The following is a 26,456-nucleotide window of genomic DNA, read 5'->3' on the forward strand; positions in this document are numbered from 1 at the left end:
GAATATAGGCAACTAGGAGGCACAGTGGATAGAATGCCAAGCCTGGAGTCAGGAAGACTCATCTTCCTGAGTTTAAATCTGGCCTCAGACACTTACTAGCTATGTGACCCTGGGCAAGTTTCCTGGCCTCAGTTTCCTTATCTGTAAAATGAGCTGGAGAAGAAAATGACAAAACACTCTAGTATCTTTGCCAAAAAAAACAAAACCAAAACCCAACCCAATGCAAATGGGGTCACCAAGAGTTGACACAACTGAAACAACTCAAGAAACAATAGTAAAAGAATAAACTAGAAAGCTGTGGTATGTGGATTTACCTAGGGTTGTTTTTTGTTTTGTTTTGTTTTGTTTTGGGCCTCAGGGAACCCTACAAAATGGCTAATTTCTCCCAGGTGCCACTCAACCCCCAGTCCTCTATCCCCAAGGGAGAAACGATACTATTACATTACAATTGTAGGCTACATTTTTTAGCCATTTATTTATTTATCCACAATTGAAGGTGGCCCACTTTGTTCCAGGTTGGTTTGTTTAATTTCCACAGAGTATTGTTAAGAATACTTTGTTTTATATATACATACAAATACACACACATATGCCTTTTCTTTGTCATAGATCTCTTTGGTACACATGTTCAGTAGTTTGGGAATTAAATTCTTAAAGTCTTAAAGGCTTTGGGAGTCCTTTAGAATCCACTCTTAAAGTACAAATACAAAATTATTTATTGATTTTTGCAGATGAACCAACAGTTTACTTGGTCAATCCTAGAGAGTCAACTAAAATTAATTGAAACAATAATTTCAACAAAGTAGCAGGCTATAAAATAAAACCACACAAGTCATCAACCTTTCTTTATAGTATCAAATAAATGCCACAGAGAGAGTAAGAAATTCTATTTAAAATAACAACAGATTATATAAAAAAACAGCATGCCCCCAAAATCTTAGTTTAGTTTTAATCTTTGGGGACATTCTGCCTTTGGGATCCCACCTCCCAAGAAACAGGTAGAAATTACACAAATAAAGCTACAACACCATCTCTACACAAATAAAGACAGACAAATAACCGGAGAGATTAAAGAAGACAATATTATGTAAATTAGCTTACAGATTCAATGCCATAGCCATCAAAGGGGCTCCTTTATAGAACTAGAATAAATAATGATTCATCAGGAAGAAGAAAAGGTCAAGGGAAATAATGGGGGGGAGGAAGGAAAGGGGCCTAGCTAGGCTACAAAGCAATAATCATGGTATCTATTTGATCTTGCTTAAAAAATACAAAAGTTGATCAATACAACAAGGTAGGTACATAACATGCAGAAGCAAATGATCACAGTACTACAGTGTTCAATAAAGATAATAACATTCACTACTTGGGTAAGAACTCACTATTTGACTAAACATGCTGGGAAATCTAGAAAGGAGTTTCCTGGCAGAAACTACTTTTAGACCAACATTTCAAGCAATATATCACAATAAACTCCAAATGAATATATAGCCTGAATATAAAAGGTAACATCATAAACAAATTAAAGAAACATGGAAGATGTCTTTCACAACTAAGAAGAGGGGAAGAATTCTTGTCCACACAAGAGATGGAGAAGATCACTAGAGATAACATACAAAACTTTGATTACATAAAATTATAAAATTTTTGAACAAACAAAATCAATGTAGTTAACATTAGAAGGCAAATGGTTAAATGTGGAGGGGGAAAGGGAAATACTTGCAGCAAACTTGTCTGATATCCAAGATATATAAGGAATTGATTAACATGTATAAGAAACAGTCAAAGTATATGAACAGGTAATTCTCAAAAGAAGAAAAAGCAAGCTTATCAACAACTACATTTGTAGTCACCTCCTCACTATGGCCCTACTCTCTGACCATCTCCACCCCAGGACTCCAGAAGACAGAGAAGTGATGGACTAGGAGTGCAGACTGAGATACACAGTTACAGACAGAGCCAATGTGTAGATTTGTTTTGCTTAAGTATCACTTATTTATTAAAAGAGAGGAATTTAAGGGGGGGGGCAAGTTATGGAATAGGAAAGAGGAAGAAGTAACAATGATGCTCCAAAAAATAGAAGAAAGGAAAGAAGAGTATCAAGGAAACACTTCCAAAAATACACAGAAGAAAACAGAAGGAAATTCAGAAAAAGACAGCCAAGTAGGACACTTTAGGAACTACCATGTTAAATTGTCATAGACTTAAAAATAATCTCTCTCTCTCTCTCTCTCTCTCTTCCCTCCCTCCCTCTGTATATATATATATATATATATATATATATACACACACATATATATACATATATATAATATACATATATATGATATATATGTCTTACAGTTTCATACATAATCTTCTTTTTTCTGTTCTTGTCTGTCGACAGAAACGCTCCTATTAGTTGATGTTGGTCAAGTTCGTAACAACAAAAAAGAATTTTAAAAAATTAGAAATACCTCTGAGAGTGGTAGCCTCTTAAGCCATTATCAGCTATGACTTTAGGGGGAATCGGCTGACAAACTAGCAACAGGAAGATGTGGGAAGGAGGAAGGAGAACTGCTGAAATAGAACCAATTCCCATTTATATAACGATATGGCTTTCCTCCCAACAACCTTGAGAACAAAGTAACTAGTGACTTGCCGAAGGGCACATACTGTCTGATTTCTCAATTTTGCCCAAGGCCAACCTAGCAATCTCCTCTCCCACTTTCTTAAATGTGATGAAATCAGAGAAGGGTCTGAGCTGGGTGACCTTCAATATGTAGGCACTTCTTTGAGAAAGGGACACTAAAGGAAAAGGGAGAGAGGGGTAAATTTCCAGACTATCAAAGAGCTACTAAATAATCACTTTGTCACTGCAAAAAGCAGAACGAGTTCTTGACTTTCTGATAGAGAAAGGATAGAATGTTTAATGTAGCAGAATCAGACAGGGTTGCTTGACGCAGGATCAATGAAGGTCAAAGCTAAGGGGTTAATCCAGGTCATACATTAAGTAACCCATAGACATCAGAAAAGTCATCAATTCTCTGATCCAAGAGCCAATGTCCTTGCTATCATATCAAGGCCTATATGTGAAATCTAAAGCTAGAAATCAGCAAAGGAGAGAAAATTTCATTTCATAAAGGAAAAATAACTACATTTCAAAAATGGTCTTGCTGAATTTACTAATAAATAACAAACTGAAGCAGGGCGGTAGTTTTCATGGCTTCAGGGAGACTTGGGGGATGAAGGGTCAATGGCAGGTATTTATGGGATAGTGCATCAACATGGTACAGTGATAGGAACACTGGGTCTAGAGCCAGAGGACTTAGGTTTGATCCTGTTGCCTCTGTGATTTTTGAACAAGTCCCATCTCTTCCCTGGGCTTCAGTTTCCTCTACTATAAAACAAAAGGGTTGGGGCAGCTAGGTGGTGCAATGGATAAAGCACAGGCCCTGGATTCAGGAGGACCTGAGTTCAAATCCGGCCTCAGACACTTGACACTTACTAGCCATGTGACCCTGGGCAAGTCACTTAACCCTCATTGCCCTGGAAAAAAATGAAAGGGTTGGACTAGTTGGCCTCTAACATAATTTCAACTCGAGATCTTTGATTTATGGATGAGCTAGAGCAAGTCTCTTCTTCCTGAACCTCAGTTTCCTCCTCTGTACAATGAGAGGATATGTCCCCTAAAGATTCTTCCAGCTAGAAACCTATGATCCTATGAATAGCATGAGAGGCTCTCTATCCTGTCTGTTGATAATCCCTTGCAATATCCAAGGGGCTATACTAACGAATGGTAACCACCACCAGAAAGTATTATGCAGGTAACCAGTGCACTCCCTCCTAAGGTCTAAGAGGTACATTATGAAGCTTCACGGGGTCCCTAAGGCTCACTTGCATGACTATCACCCCCTCTGACTGGCTCAGACCTAAGTCTGGCCCTTCAGTGATTGCCCTGTTCTTTCTCAGAAATAGCTCTTTTATGTGTTCAATTTTGTTCTGGCTCACAAATGCTCTGGATTTCATATGATGGTCTCTTATGAAAATGTAATAAAAGTGGAAACATGGAACAAAAAAGAATTAAAAGTGCCAAATAACTCTGGCTAATCCACTTTCACACACTCTGGTTGGTGTTTCCAACAACAAAGGCCAAACAGACATTAGTCTTTCATTTGGTTTTTGTTAATTCACCTGGGATAACGCATGGGCTTCACTTTCTGGAGCTCCTTTGACCTCTTCCTCCTTTTCCTCCCCCCCCTCCTTCTCCTTCTCTTCCTCTACTTCTTCTCCTCTTTCTCCTCCTCTTCCTCCCCCTCAACCTCTCTGAGCCAATCTCATCCAGTTTTCGCCCACATATTCCCAAATGCAGTTACCTGGAGAGGTCAGCAACTAGTCTCCAGATAAAGTGGCTCCTGGCCCTGTTCCTCCCAGCAGCCCATCCATCACCAGCTCCCTTGACATTCAAGGCTAGTGCCTGTTTATAAACCACCCTCTGAATACAAAGGGAGGGAACTCTTCTTTCTTGTTTATTCCTTACAAAGTCCTGATTACATTTCTTGTCTTTGTCTGGACTTATAACCCCCTCCCCCTCGCCCCCCCCAACTCTGCTCTTCTGCCCTGGTCTCACCCAAAATGGATGAAGTCGAATCTCCAGGAAGCTGGTGTGAAAACCATCCAGATATTTTAATGTTCCCTCACGGAAATACTACATTGGGTTAGTCTGGCCTTTCTTCTCCTGGTCCTTTTCTGCATACAGAGAGCCCAAGCTCCTGGATCTAAAGCTGGAAGGGCTCTCAAAGGTCATTGAATCCAACTTTTTAACTTTACAGAAGAGGAAACTGAGGCCCAAGGAAGGGAAGGGACTTCCCCATGGTCATACATCAGATCACAGAACCAGCAGTAGAAGGGATGTTGCAGGTCATCATCCATTCTAATAGCACCAGGCCCGGAGTCAGGGACACCTGAGTTCAAATCCAGCCTCAGATACTTCCTAGCTGTGTGACACTAGACAAGTTACTTAGCTTCTGATTGCCTCAGTTTTCTCATATGTAAAATGGAGATAATAATAGCACCTATCTTCCAGGGTTGCTGTAAGGATCAAATTAGACAATTATAAAGTAGTTAGCAAATAACTGTAAAGTACACAGTAAGTGCTATATGTTAGCTATGATTATTACTATCATTATCATTATTAACAAACAAGGAAACTGAGGCCCAGAGAGACATTAACTCGCCACACATAGAGTCACAGATTTGGAACTGGAAGTGATCACAGAGGCCGTCTGATCTAACCCCCTCATTTCACAGAGGAGGAAACTGAAGCTAGGAAGATTCAATATCTTGCCCAAGTTCAGATAGGTATTAAGTGGCAGACATAATTTGAACCCAGGTCCTCCTGAATCCAGGGTCAGTGCTTTATCCACTACAGTGCCACCTAGCTGCCCCTATGGTAGGTGCTATTATAACCTCCATTTTACAGATGAGAAAACTAAGGCAGACAAAGGTTAAATGACTTGTCTAGGTTCACATAGCTAGTTAAGTGTCTGAGGCCAGATTTGAACTCAGTTCTTTCAGACTCCAGTTCTGGAATCTGGTATTTAAGATGAAGGAATTATATTAGATAAAGAAATTAATAAGGGGCAGCTAGGTGGTACAGTGGATAGAGCACCTGCCCTGGATTCAGGAGGACCTGAGTTCAAATCTGGCCTTAGACACTTGACACTAGGTGTGTGACCCTGGGAAAGTCACTTAATCCCAATTGCCTCACCAAAAAAAAAAAAGAAATTAATAAAATGGAGAATTCCCAAGGACTGCCTTATCTGATAAAAGTGATGAAAAAGCAAAACAGGTATAGGCATTAGAGCTGGTGTAGATGGTGGGCTCTAAGGAGCAAGAGAATAGTATAGCAGTGTTGTCAGATCTTTAGTTGCTAACACTAGTTGCCACCTGATTATTTAATTATTTTATCAACTGAGCAGGTCTAGCATATTGTTTGGCAACCAATAGTCACTCTGCCAGCTCAAAAGTACCCCTCATGGGCAGCTAGGTGGTGCAATGGATAAAGAACTGGTCCTGGATTCAGGAGGACCTGAGTTCAAATCCAACCTCAGACACTTGACACTAGCTGCATGACCCTGGGCAAGTCACTTGCCCCGCAAAAAAGTACCCCTTCTAATAGCCAAATATGCTCTTTCTGGAATCTGTGTATGGCTGAGTGGGGCCCTCACTTCAAGAGGTCCAGAGATATTGCATGGAGTATAACCCCAAATTACCCAAACTATGAAATCCCTCCCTCTCATCTGCTCTTCAAGTTTTCTTCTCATGCTTGGTTTCATCCTCCCTCCTCATTCATAACCCTCAATTCCTAGGATTCAACAAATGTAATTTATTGAAACAGTCAGAAAGCATATAAACCCAAATAGTAAAAAGTCTCTAAAATAGCAAACTATAGGATCCATGACAACTTTTTAGAAACTCCCCTTCTTCCCTCCCCCTGCTCCATAATTCCTTCCGGGTAAGAAAAGGAGATGGTGATGAAAAGGAATGAATTGGACAAGTTTTAGAACTCATAGAGATTTCCTCAGTAAGATCCTTGAGTGGACAGGTATTGGGAAAATCACTGGAGCTGAATTCCACTTGATCTCACTGTGGCCTGAAAGAAACCCCTAAATGAAAATTCCCACCAATCTCATAAGCAAAATCCAGAGCATCCAGGTAAAAGAACATACTCAAAATAGTCCTCAGAAAGAGTTCAAGCCACAGTAGGAATAACATAAGACTTGATAACTACTACTATAAAGGAGAAGAGCTCTTGGAATGACATTCCAAAAGGCACACAATCAAGACTTCCAATTAAGCATAACTTACTCTGGGGGCAGCTAGGTGGCACAGTGGATAAAGCACCAGGCCTGGATTCAGGAGGACCTGAGTTCAAATCCGGCCTCAGACACTTGACACTTACTAGCTGTGTGACCCTGGGCAAGTCACTTAACTTCAATTGCCTCACCAAAAAAAGAATAACTTACTCTGAGAAAATGAATATAATAATATGGGTGTGGGAAGGAGGGAGGGGGTAGAGGGGTGAAAATGGACCTTTAATGTAATAGAAGATGCTCAAGCATTCCTTGTAAAGAGACCAGAGCTGTGGAGAAACTTTGAAATGCAAACATGACAGCCAAGAAAAGCCTGGAAAGGAAAACACATTTGAACATCTAGAAGGGGCTATAGGATGATGAAGTGCTTACATTCTAATAAAGGGAAGAAGAAATAAATGTCCCTTCAAAATACTAATGTCTTTAAGGTTAATGGAATTAACTAAGACAGAGGGCCAAGGGGTAGTTTTTTCTGTGTTTATGGTCTTATGGGAAGAAAGAAAAAGAAGAGAATAGGGAATGTGCTAGGGAAGAAAGAAGAGAGAATGTATAATCTCAGAGAAGTGGAGTACATAAATGAGGAAGGGGTGGGAGGATGGGATTCATGTGAAACTCATTCTTATGTGAACCAGGCAAAGGAGGATTGAACATACAGAAATTTGCGTGTAGATATGCATTAAACTCAACAGGGAAATAGGTGGGGACAGGGAGAAGGTAGAATGGGGGTTAAGAAGAGACTAATTGGTGAGGGATTACTCATAAGCAAAACAAAGTTTAATGTCAGAGGGTGGGGCATGAGGGGGAATTGAAAGGAGAAAGAAAAGGTAGAAATTTATGATAGAGGACAGAATGAGGGGAAGAAAAGTAGAAACAGCTTCAATTATAAATCACTCCTTTTTTTACCACCTTCTTTGTAAAAGGGGGAAGGGGAGTAAAGAGAGGGGGAAAGTATAAAAGAATAGGAGTGAGGGAAATACACAACTAATGACCATAACAACGGACATGAATGGAATGGATTCACTCACAAAACAGAAGAGGTTAGGAGAATAGATTAGAAAGAGCAAATGTATATGTGAAAGATAACCAAACAGTAATAACTGGAAGTGCTATGATGGTGAATAACTGAGAGAAGGAGTCACAACAGCAAACAATGCAGAGAAGTGCCTTGATGGTGAGTCCTTTTCCTTGTTCCTCCATGAAGACCTGTCTGAGGACAATACTATGAGTCACATGGATGGTATGGGCTTTCACTGGGGTAGGGAGAAATGGGTGGTCCACCAGAAAGGGGAAAGGACCTCTCTCAATCCTCCATGGGCTCTATGAGTCTTTTTAACATTTCTATTTAACACATTTATTAAGTACCTACTATATGCAAGGTTCTGCACACATTTATAAGTTATGTTTCCTTAACTAGACTGTTTTTTAATGGCATCAACCATGGATATTTATTTATTCTTTATATACTACTGTACCTGACATGCTGTAACCATATTTTTATTGCCTACAATACCTGTCATGGTGGGCTATTCAAATACACATTGTTGACTGCCTAACTAGGTACTGCCCATTTTTCTTCTCAGTTGCTTTACAAGAGTGTTTACTTCCAAGGCATCTTGGAAACCAAGAGGAAGTACTCATCTGGGTATACATTTTCCACTACATAAGCCCAATACAAGGATTTCCTTTGAAAATGTAAACAAAAACAGGACAAAGAACTATATAAAGAGAGCAAGTTATTGGAGTACCAAGGTCAACACAGAGATGAAAGGGAGTATTGGGGCTTCCTTGGCCTGATTCCCATGATCCCCGGCCCTAACAGAAAATATTTTCAAAATATCAGGTCAGTAGCTTCTAGGAGCTGGGTAGCAGCTATGAGCTGCAGGCCAATCCACCACAGAATTCAGATAACAAACAAGAGATGATTCTAATCTCTATTCCTGAAATAATGGGAAGAATGTAGCTGTGTTTCCTTTCTCAGGAGAATAGAAGGCTGGGGAAAAGGACAAGGGAAGGAAAAAGAGAGTATTTAGGGTCCCCTTTTGGAAAGTCCATCTCTGACAAGAGCAATCTAAGACCATAAGGAAGGGAAACAGGTTTGGCATGAAGAGAAATAGCTGGAGCTCTCCCAGAAGTACCTAGGCTGGCTCGCCCATATTGGGGCCCACCACTGAGCAAGTCAGGCAAGGCTTACTTGCTGAATAGAGTTACACGGAAGACAAATCTTCATTCAACTAAGTTTCGGGTGTTTTTAATTAGGGATTAGAAAACAGCCCCCAGGTCCCTTTTCAAGTCATCTGTGTATTCTGTCCTCTGTCTAGTCTTACACAATGTTTGGCCATCACTCAGTTCAACTCCACAAACATTTATTAAGTGAACTGTGCTAGGCTCTGGGGAGATTCGATAATGAACAAAGACTGAGTACTTGCTCTTAAGGAACTTTTCAGTCTTGTGGCAGGAAGAAAAAATGCAGGCTCATAAATAACTATAATAAAAGTAAGAATGTGATAAATCCTACCACTGATGCTTATGACTTGTGTGACCTCGAGCAAGTCATTTTCCCTCCCTGGGCCTCAATTTCTATCTCTGTAAAATGAGGAGATTAAACCAGATGGTCTCTGAGGTTCTGTCCAGCTATAGATCTAGGATTCTCTGATCTTAATCCCAAATATGTCAAATAGAGGTTCAGAGGTTATGGAGAGATCACTTCTACCTGGGAGATCAAGCAAAGTTTCTTGGAAAAGGCGGTACCTGAACTGGGCTTCAAAAACACATGGAGGGGGCAGCTAGGTGGCACAGTGGATAAAGCACCGGCCCTAGATTCAGGATGACCTGAGTTCTGCCCTCAGACACTTGACACTTAACTAGCTGTGTGACCTTGGGCAAGTCACTTAACCCTCATTGCCCTGCAAAAAAAAGAAAGAGAAAAAAGAAATATGAGAAGCAAAACCAGGCCATTTGATTGGGCCGTTAAGATATTATTGGGGGGGGGCAGCTGGGTGGTGCAGTGGATAAAGTACTGGCCTTGGATTCAGGAGGACCTGAGTTCAAATGCAGCCTCAGGCACTTAACACTAAACTAGCTGTGTGACCCTGGGCAAGTCACTTAACCCTCATTGCCCTGCAAAAAAAAAAAAGATATTATTGGTATGTTCAGAGGGAATAGTTTCAGTTGAAAGAGGAGGTCAGAAGTTTGACTGCAAAGGGTTAGAAGAGAGTAAGGAAAAGAAGTAGAGGCACCAAGTGGAGATGGCTACTTCAAGAAGTTTAGCTGCAGAGAATGAAGATATGGGATTATAGATGGTGGGCATGCTAGGATCCACTAAGTATTGTTTTTCTGGTGGGGCAATGAGGGTTAAGTGACTTGCCTAAGGTCATACAGCTGGTAAGTGTCAAGTGTCTGAGGCCAGATTTGAACTCAGGTCCTCCTGAATCCAGGGCTAGTGCTTTATCCACTGAAGTGTCACCTAGATGCCCTCTGTTTCTTTTTGTTAAGCAATGGGGGCAATATAGGCATGTTTGGTGGCAGGGAAGGAGACAATAGAGAGAAACTGAAGATTAGAGAGAGAGTGGAGATGATAATAGGGACAAACTGCTGGAAAAGATGGGAGGGCATAGAATTAAGAGTCCATGGAGGGGCAGCTAGGTGGCGCAGTGGATAAAACACCGGCCCTGGATTCAGGAGTTCCTGAGTTCAAATCCGGCCTCAGACACTTGACACTTACTAGCTGTGTGACCCTGGGCAAGTCACTTAACCCCCATTGCCCTGCAAAAAAAAAAAAAAAAAAAGAGTCCATGGAGCAGGCTTTGCCTTGGCAAGGAGAAGGACCACCTCTTCATGTGAGACAGGGGCAAAAGGGGAGACAGTAGGGAGCAATGCTACTGGAAGGACAGTGGAGGAGGAAGAGGAAAGAACAGGAAACTCTTGGTGACTTTTCTTTCATAGACTTGAGAACTGTGATCAATGCAATGACCGAAGACATCGTCAGAGGACCAAGGATAAGGAAAGTTAACTTTTTCTACCCCCTGCCCCAACTTGGCAGAGATGGAAGGCTTGAGGAGCAGAATGAGATAAATGTTTCTAGAAACAGCCAATCTGTAAATGTGTTTTGCTTAACTATGGTTATTTGTTACAAAGAAAGAGTTTTTCTTTTTTCCCATGGAGAAGGAAGATTTGGAAAGAAGAGGAGTATTGGAGATAGTGATAAAAATAAACAAACAAAGAAAAGGAAAGTCATCATAGGATTTAAAAATGTACAAAAGAGAACAAAGGGAGACTCAGAAGGAGAAATCGGCAAGGAGGACAGTTTAGAAGTGGTCTGTCGAATTTCTTATAGTCATTGAGATACACCATTTCACATACAAACTTCTTTTTCTGTTCTTCTGAGTTAGAATATGGAATATGGAAACTTTGATGGCCTGATGATGTTTGTGGAGTTCAGAATAATGACAAAAAAAGAGAATTTTGAAAAATAAATATAAATCAATCCCCACAAGAAGATCAAAAGAGTCTGGGAACCAACCCCGTCAGCCCATTCTTGCTTGTATTGCCAAGCCAAGAGAGATGGTGGCCAAAGATAGCACAAGTTTTAGACTATAACTCCTATGCAAAACCGTAGGCGGATGCTGGATGATCCTGAGAGACATTAGCTCAGAAAACAGCGAGAAGCCATAGAGGGGAAAAGAAGTTTACAGAAAGTCTGGGGTGGCACAAGACAAGAGGCATAAAAGACATCATCTGACTGGAAAAGGCAGGGGGGGGGGAGCTCGTCATGTGGCCAGCCTTGGGGGGAGGGGGCGGGAAGCATCTGTCTGAATACTCCACAATGCCAAGCACTCTAGAAGAGGGCCTACAGCATTCTGGGTGGCCTCTCAATGGAAGATCTGTGGGGGAATGTGGACAAGAGTCACGTGTTGGAAAAGAGTATAAATGGCCTATCACCTGCATTATCAGAGGAGAGTTACCCACAAGGCAGAGATCATAAATCCACTGAAGAATCACAGAATGATTCCCATAACGGTGCCTATGCTAGCCAATCCCAGGGATACCTTAGAGGCTGGGTTTACCTTCTATTAAGATCTCTCATCTTTTGGGTAACAAAGAGTTCTGTTCTCCTCCCAAATTCACCCCTCTTCCAAAGTTCTCTGTTTCTGTTGAGGAAACCCTCATTCTTTTAGTCACCCAGGTTTGCGCCCTACCTTGGGGTCATCTATAACTCATCTCTCTTTCTTATTCCCAGTATCCAATAAGTTACCAAGTTTTATAAGCTCCACTTCTGTGACATCTCTCCCATCTATCCCCTTCTCTCCATATGTATGGCTACCACTCTCACCCCTAACCCTAATTGTATCCCAATGGTCTCCCGGAGTCAGGTTTTCCCTTTCTCCAATCCATTGTCCATAAAGCTGCCAAATTAGTCTTCCTAAGATTGAGGCTCAGTCCTAGCCCTTCCCTTTTCAAAACTCTTCCTTTTGGGGCAAGCTCCTTGAGTTGGCATTTCAAGTCTTCCACAATTCAGCTCCCATCCACTTTCCTAGGTTTCTTTCCTATTACTTTCCTTCATACACTCTATATTCCAGCCCAACTGGTCTATTTAGCTGTCCCCTGAACTGGACAGCCCATTCCCCACCACCTCCACACCTTTGCACAGGCTGTGTCCTTCATGCCTGGAATGCCTTGCTTCCTCACTTCTACCTCTTAGACTCCCTGGTTCCCATCTAGGCTCAGCTCAGGCATAAGCCATGACCTCCAATGCGAAGCCTTGCCTGGTCCCTCCCTCACTTGAGGTCATTCTCTCCTTCCTCAGGTTAGTTCCCATTTGCTAATTTGTGTCCACCTTGCATCTCCCCAGCAGAATGCAAGCTACTGGAGGACAAGAACTAGTATCATGATCTTGGGATCCTCCATGATTTATGTGGCACTTTATCCAATGGAGGTGCTATATAGATGTTTGGTAAGTTGACCTAATTCCTCCCTCTCCTTTTAGTCTCAGTTGCACAGGTTCACCAGCCTTTGGGGCATTTTATTTATTTTTTTCTTTATTATTTTTTTTTGTGGGGCAATGAGGGTTAAGTGACTTGCCCAGGGTCACACAGCTAGTGTCAAGTGTCTGAGGCTGGATGTGAATTCAGGTCCTCCTGAATCCAAGTCCAGTGCCACCTAGCTGCCCGGGGCATTTTCTTTAAATGGATCCTTGTTAGGTACCCTCACTGAACTGGGAGACCAGACACCTGAGCTAAACCCAGTGACCTTGGGCCATTCATTTCCAGGAAGTTGGATTAGCAAGTCTCTGGGGTCCTTTCCAGCTTTCACATAATATTTACTAAATGTCCTGATGTACGTTAAGCAGTTTGACACAGGAGAGGCAGTCAGGTATAACACACACAGTTAGCCTCAAAGACACAAAAACCCAGCTTTGAGGTCTAACTCTGACACATATTGGCCATGAGACCTCGGCCAAGTCCCAGCCTCTCAGTATACTAGGCAATCCTCACAGACGATAACTTGCAGAGGAGGTATTGATTGGTATTGCTGAAAGAAGTTTCTTCTCTCTGAAGTCCCCTGTACCAATGAAATCCTGGGCCCCAACCCCATTCTTGGGATCTCCAGGGCATGTTCCTAACTTTTGACAATCACATCATGGAAGATGTTGTCCATCCAGACCATAACCAGACACCTAACACATATTGACTCATAACATTTTGATGTAACATAGTATACAGATTGTCTCAAAAGTCTTAGTGCAGTTTAGGCTTTAATAAACTTAAAACTGCACTAAGACTTTTGCGACACCCTATATTGGTTTTTTTCAGCTTTTATTCTGATGTTGATATTTTCTGGACATGCAGATCTGTGTGTCTCTTATACTGCAAACTCTCAAGAAACAAGGACTCTGTCTCTGGTCCTTTTTGGTACAGTGACATGCAAAAGTAAGTTCTTAAAGAGGGAGCCGTATGCATAGACAGAGTATATGGCCACCCACAGGGGCAGATTTGAGTATCACCGCTGGGGCGAACTATCCCTCTCTCTTCCCTGGCTTGAAATTCCTATGTTACTTCTTTTCTCCAGAAGCCACAGTCAGAGAACACATACATTACCTGGGAGGCCCAGAGTTAGTCCTTCTTCTGCCATGAAAACACTTAGTGTGTGGCAGTTACCACAGTGACAGACCAGTGTGGAATAGTACATCTTTGGAGTCAAGAAGACATAGGTTCAAATGTGGCCTCTGGGCCCATACTGGCTATCTATCTCTGGACAAGTGACTTAATCTCTCTGGGTCCCTCCAAACAACTCTCTGAGACCATGAGGTGTGGAAGAATGGAGGCTCCATCTTAGTAGAGGGAGAGTCCTTACCTGTAGTTCCCCATATCAATGAAGTCATCTGGCCAAAAATAATGTATTAACAACTTGTTCCCTCAACATCAGAGAATAGCAGGACCCTGAGTAGAGAGAATCCAAGTTTTGATTGGAGAGGTGGGCAAAGAAGGATGGGCCCATGGGGATGTGCCTGACTAGAAGGGGCCTGCAGCTAGCGAGCTAACTCGATGCGAAGATCATAGATTTAGAGCTAAGAGAGACTTTAGACAGGATTATCTAGTCCTCTCATTTTACAGATGAGGAAAATGAGGCAGGTTAGGTGACTTGCTCAAGGTCAAGGGGCTTGCTGGGAGTGAATTTGAACCCCATTTCTCTGCAGTGCTCTTTCCTCTAGTCCATGCTGTCAAAATATGAGTGAAGCTGGGCAATCCTGAAGAGGGGCAGGGGGGCATAACCACATGGAGAGGTGGGTGGGCACTGAAGGCCACCAAATCACTTTGCAGTTTTGGTTTGTTTTGTTTTGGCAGGGCAATGAGGGTTAAGTGACTTGCCCAGGGTCACACACCTAGTAAGTGTCAAGTGTCTGAGGCCGGATTTGAACTCAGGTCCTCCTGAATCCAGGGCCGGTGCTCTATCCACTGTGCCACCTAGCCTCCCCTGCTTTGCAGTTTTTCTAGAGACTTGATAACAGCTTTTCGATGATCAAAGTCTGGGTTTCCACTGAGACTGGTATCAGCCCTCCTCTGATCCCCAACCACACATATAAAGAATGAACTCAAGCCATTTGTCCCTATTATTCTGCCTCCCCATTTGCAGCGATACCTACGGGCACAATCCAAGCTCTTGTTCAGTTAAGGGGCTAGAGGGAACAACAGCTTTCTCCTTCTTTGAGCTAATTTTGTTTTCTTCTACAACTTCTGAACAGGTGAAATCTGCTGTAGAATGCCTCTTCCTTCATGAACTTGCTCCTGTGTTTCTCTCTATCCCTTCAATTGTTTTTGGAGGGGGTTGAAAGAATGGGAATTAAACACGAAGAAAGAGAAAGAGAAGGAAATAAAGGAATGGTGTCCATTCCTTTAATCACTCTAAGTGCTAATAAAAACCAATGTGGAAAAGACATTGGCTCTGAAATGAGAGGATTTGGGTTCAAATTCTGCCTTTGTGTGATCCTAGTCAGTAATTATATCTCCCTGGGCCTCAGTTTCCTCTTTTGTGAAAAGTGAGAAGGTTGGATTAGATAGCCTCTGAGGTCCTTTCCAGATATAGGGGACATGGGCTTCAACTTTGGCTTGGTGGCTGAGTGACCTTAGGAAAGTCCTTTACCCTCCCTGGGCCTTGGTTTCCTTATGTGTAAAATGAGGGCCGTCCAATAGAAGGCCTCTAACATCCCTTCCACATCTATAGAGGATCTGGGTTCAAATCCTGACTAGGCCTATATGACCTTGGGCAAGTCACTTTATCTTTCTTGGCCTCAATTTCTTTACCTGTTAAACAAGGGGGTTGAAGTAGATGGCTTCTGGGACCCCTTCCAACTCTTAGAGTTATGCTCTTATGTGTGACCTTGGGTAAGTCATTCAACTCCCTGGGAGCCCATTTCCTTCTCTGTTAAAGAAATGGGTGGCCTCTAAGCTGCCTCCTGGCTCTCTATCTAGAATTCTATGTGCCACCTTGGACAAGTCTCTCTCCCTCCCTGGGCCTCAGTTTCCTGCTCTAAAAAATGAAGGAATGGCACTAGAAGACCTCTGAGGGTCCTTCCAACTCTAAATCTAGGAGCCTATGAGTGATCTTGGATAAGTCTCTTCTCCCTGGACCTCAGTTTCTTCCCCTGTAAAATGAGGGGGGGTTGGACTCCGTAGCCTCTGAGGTTTCCCCCACCATTGTCGGTTTTACATCTAAGCTCCTAGGATCTCGTTCCCCTGGAAATTCGCCACCCAGGCACTTTCTGCGGTACAAAACCCCAAGACATCCACACTCCAAGCTAAGAGCAGGTAATTAATTACTCCCCTAACAGCAGGATTCTTTGCTGTCCCTAAGGAGGCCTGGCAGGGCTCTTGGAAATGGAAAGCTCTCTCTTGTGGGCTTAAGATATTAAGTGACATACGAAAATGCATTTGGCCCCCAACTTTGGAGGTGCTGCAAATACCTATTGTGTAAAGCCAAATACACCTGTCCGGTTGCATTTACTGGATGAGACAGTCTCATCCATCAGAACTCAACGAACAGGCCCAGAACAGGCCTGCAAACCTTTTGATCCTGGCACTTGCCCTGAGGCTTCCCATGACCTTTCATGCCTGCTCTCACCCCTCCCATAAGATCAAAACGAAAAAGAAAAAAATAGCCTAGCGAGGTTTTTTTTCTATACCGTTGGGAAGGGGGAAAAGATCAGGTCATTCATCTTTTGCTTCATTTTTCCTATTTCAGAAACAATCCTGGGTGGGGGTGAGGAGGGAAGCGATGACAGGGCAGGAGTTGAAATGAGGATGGGCAGAGGCTAGAAGTAGGACAGATGGTGGGTGGGGGTGAAAGGCGGAGAGGGGCAGTACCTGTGGCTCTGGCAAAGAGGACGTTTTCAGCTTAGCCAACAGTCCTGGTCCCACCCTCACCCCCGGCTCCACTGCTGTAGCCCAGCCACCTCTCCAAAAGAAACCCCAGTTTTCAGACCTGAGGGCCAATGCCCACACCACTCATTCTGTCCAAAGGGCCAGCCTCCTCATCTTGTTCATTCTTTCTTAGGATGAACATGCTTGATAGAATGTAAGCCCCCTGAGGACAGGGACTGTTTCCACTTCTGTCTTTGTAGCCCTGGCATTAGCACACAGTAGGTGCTTGTTGATTAAAGGCAGGGACAATTGTGATTCTGTCTTTGTATCCTGGGCACTTAGCATGGTGCCTGACACATAGTAAGTGCTTAATAACTTGCTTACTGATTAAAGGCAGGTACAATTGTGATTCTGTCTTTGTACCCCAGGCACTTAGCATGGTGCCTGACACATAGTGGGCACTTAACAATTTGCTTTATAATCAAAGGCAGGGGCAATATTCAATTTGTCTTTGTATCCCCGTTACTCAGCACAATGCCTAGCGCATAGTAGGTGCTTAAGAAGTGGCTAGTGATGGGCTGGTGATATTGGAGCCACTTTTTCATCCACTTCCCCCTCAAATGCCAAGGTTAGCCAGAAGAGGAAGCCATATACCCTAGAATGCTCTAGGAGTGTCAGAAACAGTAGCAGCACATACCTCGACCTGCTGGCAGACCTGGATCAGTTTGGCCATCTGATTCTCTAGCTCACTATTGCGCTTAACCAGATTGGTCAGGTTCATTTCCAGAGCTTGCTGTCATCATGGAATAGGACACAGCGGCAGCATGGGGGAGAAAAAGATGAAACCAACAGAGTTAAGCCTCAACATGCTTGGTATGGTAACCAGTAACTAATAACATGCACTTCCTATGGCTTTGTATGCAAGAATTTGGGTAGAATAACCTCCACACTTTGAGTTTTTCAAAGCATCTCATAATGTTGGGGGGATATTTTGTTCCCACTTTACACTGAAACAAGATCTTAGCTCCTAAGCTGGAAGGGGCCTCAGAGGTTACCTAGTCCAACTGCCTCATTTTACAGAGGAGGAAACTGAAGCCCAGGGAGAGGAAGGACTTGCCAAAGGTCACATATGGAGTCTTAGATCTAGAGCTGGGGGGCAGCTAGGTGTCGCAGTGGTTAAAGCACTGGCCCTGGATTCAGGAGGACCTGAGTTCAAATCCGGCCTCAGACATTTGACACTTACCAGCTGCGTGACCCTGGGCAAGTCACTTAACCCCCATTGCCCCACAAAAAACAAAACAAAACAAAACAAAAAACAAAAAAACAAAAACAAAAACAGATCTAGAGCTGGAAGGGACCTCAAAGGCCACTGACTCAAACCTCCCTCATTTGACAGAGGGGGAAAGTGAGACCTAGGAAGGGGAAAGGATTTGTCCAAGGTCACAAGGTAGTAACTGGCAGAGCTGGTATTTGAACACAAATATTCTGACTAAATCTAGCACTCTTTCCATCATACCTTGTTACAAAGGTTTTTTTGAGGGCAGCTAGGTGGCGCTACAGTGGATAGAGTACCAGACCTGGAGTCAGGAAGGCTCATTTTCTTGAGTTCCAATCTGGCCTCAGACACTTAGTAACTGTGTGACCCTGGGCAAGTCACTTCCCCCGTTGACCTCAGTTTCCTCATCTGTAAAATGAGCTGGAGAAAAAAATGTCAAACCATTCCAATATCTCTGCCAAGAAAACCTCAAATTGGGTCACAAAGAATTAGACATGACTGGAAACAACTGAACAGCAACAACCAAGAACCAGCATTCAAATTCAAGTATTACAACTCCCAGTTTCAGGTTTACTGTTATCAGGACACCATGTTTCCCAGGCTTCTCCAATCTTTTAAAAATCATCATTTAATTTCTGGAATATCTCTTTACTACAGGTACAAGTAGGTCCTAATTAATACAAATAATGAATCCCCTGAGGTGGTTACATGTATCTGAATTCATGCTATTTGAAGTTACAATTACGTAAAATATGGTACCTGGTTCTAGCCCAGTGGAAATATGCAGGGCAAACTCAAATAATGCAATCATTTCAGGAGGATTCATTATTCTCACTATTAGGACTAAGTTGTATCTATCCCTTCAAAAAAAGAATGGTACTTGAGTGAGAGCAAACCAAATGAATGAATAAATACTTCATTCATTCATTCATTCAGCCAGCCTCATAGTTCTCCTTCTTCACTATTAAGGAGTGGCCCATGGAAGAGCTAGATGGACAGGTTGTTTGGATTAAGCTAGAACACGAGATGACATCGCTCATGTTCTTTTCAGGCATATGTTGTAAGCAGCTCCCATCCCCATGAAGGGCTTCATGCAACCTAATTGCAGGACTTAGAACCACAGGGTAGAGAAGAGCAAATCTGCCCCCTCCAACTCTCAAACAGAATGATATTTTGTCCCATAATTGGAGTGGTAGAAAGCACTGGATCTTAAGGCAGAACATGTAGGTTCAAATCTTTATTCTGCCATTTGCTTTGTGTGACCTTGAATAAGTCATGTTATCTCAATGGGTCTCAGTTTCCTCCTCTGTAAAATGAGGGAGTTAAACTAAGTAACCTCTGAGGTCCCTTACAGATCTACATCTAGGATCCCACCTGTGACCTTGAGCAAATCACTTCTTTCCAATCCTCAGTTTCCTCCTCTAGTAAATGAGGTGGTTAGACTAGATGGTCTCTGGGATCTGTTCCAGATCTTCCCTCTCACACATACCCCTATTTCCACCCTCTTTCCTCAAGCTCTAAACTTGGGCTTCTTCTCCCCCTGAATTTCTTCTTCTTTTTTTATGTTCTGGTTCTCACTCCCTAAAACATTCCCAAGTGTGCTTTTTTTCAACTACAGGGACCAGATTCTTCTTTTCATTACAGCCAGAGTCTTCAGGAAGTCTGCTCAGAAGGGTTCAAGCACAGCTGTTCCTCTTTGATCTACTAGGAGGCTGTGGGCGCTTAATTTATCTTAGATAAGGCTGGAACTGTGATGAAGAAACCAGCCTCCAAGTCAGGAACACTTGGCTGGATTCAAGTCCCAATGTATGACCTTGGGCAAGTCACTTAACTTTTCAAGTCTTCAGGCAACTATCTAAGAGGAGAAATGGAAGAGAAGGCTCCAACCTTTGTTGGCTAAGGGAATTCCCACATCAATAAATTCACAGGTTCAGTTAGAAAAAAAGTTCCCTTGTGTGTATATTTTAGAGTGCATTTACTTGCATAAACTTGCACACCAGGACACAGATCATTCCCATAGTTGAAGAGGGTGGAGAGGAGGACAAGAAACTCAGAATCAATAGAATTTCAGTGTGAAGATTATTCCTGGACCAATGGAAATTCCATATATCACAAAGGCACAAATTAGATTATCTTAGAGAAATATAACATAGAATGGAGGTTCTCAGGGTAGATATATTGCACTTCTGCTCATTTGTTTTTGTTTGTTTGTTTGGCTTTTCTTTTTGCTTGTTTGTTTGGTTTTTTGTTTGTTTGCTCATTTGTTTTGAGTGGAGCCCTGATTCCATGGGATGAGGAAGGGTGGGGAAATCAGCTCTACCAAAAGGCTTGACAGCCTCACTCAAACTTCAGATTTGAGAAGGTTGCTTGAGGGAGCATTGAGGTTAAGTGACTTGCCCAAAGGGCATTATGGGCCTTGAACTTAGGTCTGCTCAACTCTGGATTCACTCTACCACCTTGCCTGTCCACCATGTGATGTGAGGAATCAATAATTCAAAAGATAATGTATTTCTTTTGAAACATGGCAGTCTGCAAGGATGATATGTTTTTGAAAAAGCGCTTCATAAATGTCATCAATCAACTGACAAGCATTTATGAAATGCTTACTATGTACCAGACTTATGTTAGATGCTGGAAAAACTTATAAATAATTCATAATTCAGAGAACAAGTAAGAACACTGTTGTGCTTTATGAATTTGTGGCTCAGATCTGAGACTCAGAGCCTCCAAGAAGGCACTGAAAAAAAGAAATTAGACCTATCCACACACAATTTGAGGTCTTTCTGGCTTGTGGGATTTGAGTTACTATCACAGAATGGAGGCAAATGGCTCCTTTGCCTAAGCCCGAGCTAGCAATTTACAAAATGCCAACCCCTTTTAACGGGAACGGTAGACCTGAGAGCACCAGCCCTGGATTCAGGAGGACCTGAGTTCAAATCTGGCCTAGACACTTGACACTTACTAACTGTATGACCCTGGGCAAGTCACTTAACCCTCACTGCCTCACAGAAAAAGAAGTAGGCCTAAGAAGAGAAGCTTAATTTCAACCCTATTTCATTCACGTCAAAATATTTTAAGTTAAAATCAGGTCTCAATGATGAACATATAGCATCTGTGTGACCTTGGACAAGTTTCTTCATCTCTCTGGGCCCAAATTTCCCCATATGCAAAATAAATAGCCCTGAGGATGCTTCCAGTTCTAAAGCTAAGAATCTCTGATCTCACAAGCTTCCCAGCCTCTCCCACCTAGCAAGAGAAAGGACCCCCCTCAGTTTTTAGGGATCCATCTTGTCTTCTCTTTAAAAGTCAATTTTCAATCCAGACATGATTTGTGCTTTAGTCTGTCCCCACATTCATCAAAGACATATGGGTTTTCTAACAGCTGAACTGGCCATCTGGTTCAGAAACTGAAGGCCATAGCCTTATGTCACAGTTGATGCCTTCCCAAAATATGTGTATTTCCTCTTGGGTTGACACAGGCTAAGTCCCACAAGGAGAAGCACTGATGTGATGCCTACTCTAGGACCTCTGCCCTGACCATCTGGAACTCCAGTTAATCTGAGCCATTTGAGGAGCTAAGAGGAAGCAACGACAACAGCTTTGGCCAGAAGGAAGGAGGAAAGCAAAGTAGAGGTTCCTTAGGCAGAATGAAGGAACACCAGTCTGCCCCACAGGAAGAGGAGAAGACAAAGGATCAGCTGCCTTTGAGCACTCAGCCACGAATTCAGGCAGCAGCAAAACCCACAGGACCAAGGCAGATGGAGGCCGGGAGGGTTGGCCAAGCCCTGCCTGTGGGTTAGTCAAAACTTGAAGCCAAGCTGAGAGGCCATGCAGCTTGGTTTCATGAGACCCTGAAACTCTCCTCATATTAGAGGGTTTCCAAAATTTTGGTGTCGTGGACCCGTTTTGTATCTGGGGAAATCAATGGACCTCTTCTCAGAATAATGGTCTTCAATGTATAAAATATGTCAGATTACTAGATGTTGAAATAGTTATCAGAATATTAAACAAAACAAGGTTATGGGGGGCAGCTAGGTGGTGCAGTGGATAAAGCACTGGCCCTGGATTAAAGAGGACCTGAGTTCAAATCCAGCCTCAGATACTTGACAATTACTAGCTGTGTGACCCTGGGTAAGTCACTTAACCCTCATTGCCACACAAAACCAAACCAAACCAAACCAAAAAACAAAACAAGGTGATGGATCCCAAGTCAAGAGCCCTGGTTTAGTGGAACTGCCTGATGCTGTTCTCCTCCCTCTAGGTACTGAGAAGAAACAGCATTTCCATTTAATGGCCCATTTAGACTTTTTCAAATTAAATCCTATAATAGGTCCCCTTCTCCTTCTTCCCTCCCCCATCAATTTCAGGCTCCAACACTGGCCATTTCTTAGGAGCCAAGACACAATTCAACATGCCTCGGAGCAGCAATTGTTGTTTGCCCTTCATTATGGAAGAGGACCATGGCATCGGGAGGTGATGTCATGACTTGCCATGAATTAGATTTAAGTGAGGCAGGGCTGTGCAAGGTCATCAGCCTCACTCTCTCCTCCAAAGCCATCTGGGTCCAGTGGCAAGAATATACATCAGGATAACTAGAGATAGCCCCAGATGTTTAAGGCAATTGGGGTTAAGTGACTTGTCCAGGGTCACATAGCTAGTAAATATCCAAGGTCAGATTTGAACTCAGGTCTTCCCAACTTCAGGGCCAGTGCTCTATCCACTGTACCACCTAGCTGCCCCTGGAGCAGCAATAAGCATCTCTTGTATTCATATAGTCTTTCTACTTTTCAAAGCAATTTCATGCCTAACACCTTGGTAGAGTTCCACAAACATCTTCAGAAGCAGTTACAGATGGGAAATTTTAGTGTGTAACCTGTGTGGTCTTGGACAAATCATTTCTCTCTGAGCCTCAGTTTCCTACTTTGTAAAATGAGGAGGTTGGAACAGATGGTCTCAGAGGTCCCTTCTAGCTCTTGATCTAAGACCATACAAGCCTATGTGTGTGGCACTGTGATAAATTACTATCTATGTAACTTTGGGCAGGTCACAAACTCTCTAAATCTCAATTTCCTCATCTGGAAAATGACATACAATGAACAATATGTGTCTTTACATATATATATGTGTGTGTGTGTGTGTGTGTGTGTGTATGTATATATACACACAGACATACTCTTACATGAGATTTATAGTTGTGCATGCTGATCAGCATAGAATTTGAAAAAGAAGGGCTGTCTGGTTAACTAGAATTTAGTGGGAAAAGATGGGTGCTGGGGTAGGTATGTGGGTAGGGAAAGAGACAATGAGTAGGGGGGCAGCTAGGTGGTGCTGCAGTGGATAAAGCACCGGCCCTGGATTCAGAAGGACCTGAGTTCAAATCCGGCCTCAGACACTTGAGACTTATTAGCTGTGTGACCCTGGGAAAGTCACTTAACCTTCATTGCCCTGAAAAAAAAAGACAATGAGTAGGAAAAAGGCCAAGTGATTCAGCAAAGAGATAAAAGGATTCTACTTTATCTGATTTTCCAACCTGCTAACATCCTTTTGAATTTCCTTAGTCTTGCTCCATTCTTCCCATCTCTCAATCTCCCCTTCTATTCCTCTGTTTCTCTCATCCCTTTTCTCTCTCTTCAACTCTCCCCCTATATAACTGCCAATATCCTTTATTGCCAGGTAATATTTTATAACAAGAACCCCGAAACGTGTAAACGTGGCTCAGTTTGAGCATACTTTATGAAAATTGTGGAAACATAATGAGAAAATGAAAATATGCTTGTTTATTCCTTTCAGGAAATTCCTCTATTCCCACTGGTTTTCATCCGCCATATTTTTGGCAGGCTTGAAGCATGGAAATGGTACAAGACCACTCTCCAAGAGAATTACGATAATCATGTCTGATTTACACAGACGTCATTGTCGGGTTAGGCAGTAGGAAAATCCTGCAATCAAAATGAATAAGTACTTAAAATTAAGGCCATGCTAACACTTTTCCTCGTACTCTGGCTCAGAAGGCTGTCAGTAATTCTTTCAGGCTCCTGAGATAATCAGAGGGGCAAGATAAACGTGTACCCCACAGGGTGAGGGCTGTAGCAAGCTCTACAGGCTTCTGGAAACCCACTGTGAAGACTTGCTTCATCTGGAAAGATCATTCCATTTCCAAATAGGTCTCCAGTAAAGATAAAGTGAAAGCCTTTGTCCTTACCCTCAAGGTGTTTACATTCTAGCTAGTATGGGCTGGAGTAGTCAAAGATGGTTAGGTGGCAGAACTGTGACATAGAGGCACTGAAGAACAGGCAAGAGTTGGATAGAGAGAGCAGGAATTCCAGGTAAGGTGGCTGCATCCCAAATAAAAACTGGGGTCAAAAATCAATAGCCATGTTGGGGTAACAGTGAGGAGATCAGCTGGCTAGGCTGAGGGATTTGTGGAGGACAGAAGTGGGGAGTGGAGGTTGAACAGTAGGGTAGGAGAGACCACACTGTGGAGGGCCTGAACATCAACATGAAGAATTTGGACTGGAAGCAATGGGGGATGGCTTCACTCATTTAAAAAGCAACAGAATTGTAGAGACCAAAATGTATTTCCACATTGATATAATCATTTTCTAAGGAGGGGGGAGGGAGAAGGAACCTTTGTGACTTACAAGTCAGAAATCTGTATGTGTGTGTGTGTGTGTGTGTGTGTGTGTGTGTCCGTCCCATATCCCATTGTCTCATAGCTCTAGGTCTGAAAGGGACATCAGAGGTCAATTAATTACACTCTCTCATTTCAGTCAGGGAAACTGAAGCCCAAAGAGAGGAAGAGACTTGACCAAAGTCACACAGGGGATGAACAGGAGAGCCAGCCATCTGACTAGGGCCTCTGAATCGGCAGTAGGATCTCTGTCCACTGTAGCAGGCTACCTCCAATAAATGAAATAAGTATAATCTAATCCAATAGGGCTATAGAAGAAATCTTCAAAACACAAACATTTTGAAACATTCAAGAATTAATTGAGCCACTGGTTGCTTCTGGGTTGAAATACTCACTGACCCCCCACTAACAGATGTGCCAACTGAGGTTGGATTATAGAATTAATTGCATTGGAAGCTCCTGGCTCCCTAAGGAACTTGGGGAGTGCATTTCTTAAGAAACCTTCCATTTTGAAATCTAGTGTTCTCTTTGTTACACAACTCAACATTAAAAACTATAAGAACTGGGCAGCTAGGTGGCACAGTGAATAAAGCACCGGCCCTGGATTCAGGAGTTCCTGAGTTCAAATCCGGCCTCAGACACTTGACACTTACTAGCTGTGTGACCTTGGGCAAGTCACTTAACCCCCACTGCCCTGCAAAAAAAAAAAAAACTATAAGAACTATTTAGGGGATGTTATATCAAAATTTAAAACCAGCACTGATTGGGGCAGCTAGGTGGCACAGTGGATAAGCCACTGGTCCTGGATTCAGGAGGACCTGAGTTCAAATCCAGCCTCAAACACTAGTTGTGTGACCCTGGGCAAGTCACTTAACCCTCATTGCCCTGCAAAACAAACAACCAAACAAACAAACAAAAAACCCTAGTACTGAGGCTCTGGAAGAATTTTAAAAAATACAATTTATCGGTTGCAGATCAGAAAGTCAAGACAGACAGTTGGTACACATTAGCTAGGTGGCACTGCAGCAGATAAAGCACAGGGTCTGGAGTCAGGAAGACCTGAGTTCAAATCTGGCCTCACTTACTATGTGACCCTAGGCAAGTCACTTCACCCTGTGTGCCTCAGTTTCCTCATCTACAAAATGAACTGGAGAATAAAATGGCAAACCACTCCAGGATCTTTGCCAGGAGAATCCCAAATGGAGTCACAGAGAGTTGAACACAACTGAAATGACTGGGCAACAGCAAGAAAACATATTAGCTACGCTTCCCTGTGCTCTTCCTTGAAATCCAGGTCCCAGGCTCATAGAGCTGGAAAGGAACTCAGAGGTCATTTAGTCTTTGCCACCTAGCTGTTCCTCCCACCCCTCATTTTACAGAGAAGGAAACTGAGGCCCAGGGAAATGAAGCACCTAGCCCAAGGTCATACAGGGAAGAAATTTCTGAGGTAGGATTAGAGCCCAGATTCTCTGTTGATGCTTCATCTTGTCATGGAGGTGACTGTGGGTTCCTAAAGGCTTCAAGTCCAGGTCTTTGACCATGTAGCTGACACAGCTAAGCCTGGAGAGACCCACCAATGGGTTTACTGCAAAGGGACAAATCTTTTGGCCACAGTGACTCATGAAGATCATATACCAAAGTTTCTGAAGGGGTAAGATCTACATTGGTGGAGGGACTCCTCAGCCTGGAACCTTCTTGATATAATGGAAAATCAGAAGACCTGCTTTCAAATCCTAGCTCTGCCTCATACAGTCACGTTCCCATTGGCAAATCACAAACTCTTTGAACCAAAGTTTCTTCATCCAGGAAATGGGAATAATCAACAGAATATAGTAGAAAGA

General features: G+C 42.8%; 1 protein-coding gene across 2 annotated transcripts in view; it reads right to left on the reverse strand.

Moving 5' to 3' along the window:
* The window catches only part of MID2 (midline 2), a 101,561-nt gene that overhangs the window by 52,770 nt on the left and 22,335 nt on the right, over positions 1–26,456 (reverse strand). For both annotated transcript variants that reach the window (XM_043973641.1, XM_043973640.1), the window contains exon 3: positions 17,406–17,501. In XM_043973641.1, coding sequence (XP_043829576.1) covers positions 17,406–17,501 — 96 coding nt within the window. The remainder of the gene's footprint in view (positions 1–17,405; positions 17,502–26,456) is intronic.

This window comes from Dromiciops gliroides, chromosome X, assembly GCF_019393635.1.
Source record: "Dromiciops gliroides isolate mDroGli1 chromosome X, mDroGli1.pri, whole genome shotgun sequence".
Taxonomy (NCBI): Eukaryota; Metazoa; Chordata; class Mammalia; order Microbiotheria; family Microbiotheriidae; genus Dromiciops; species Dromiciops gliroides.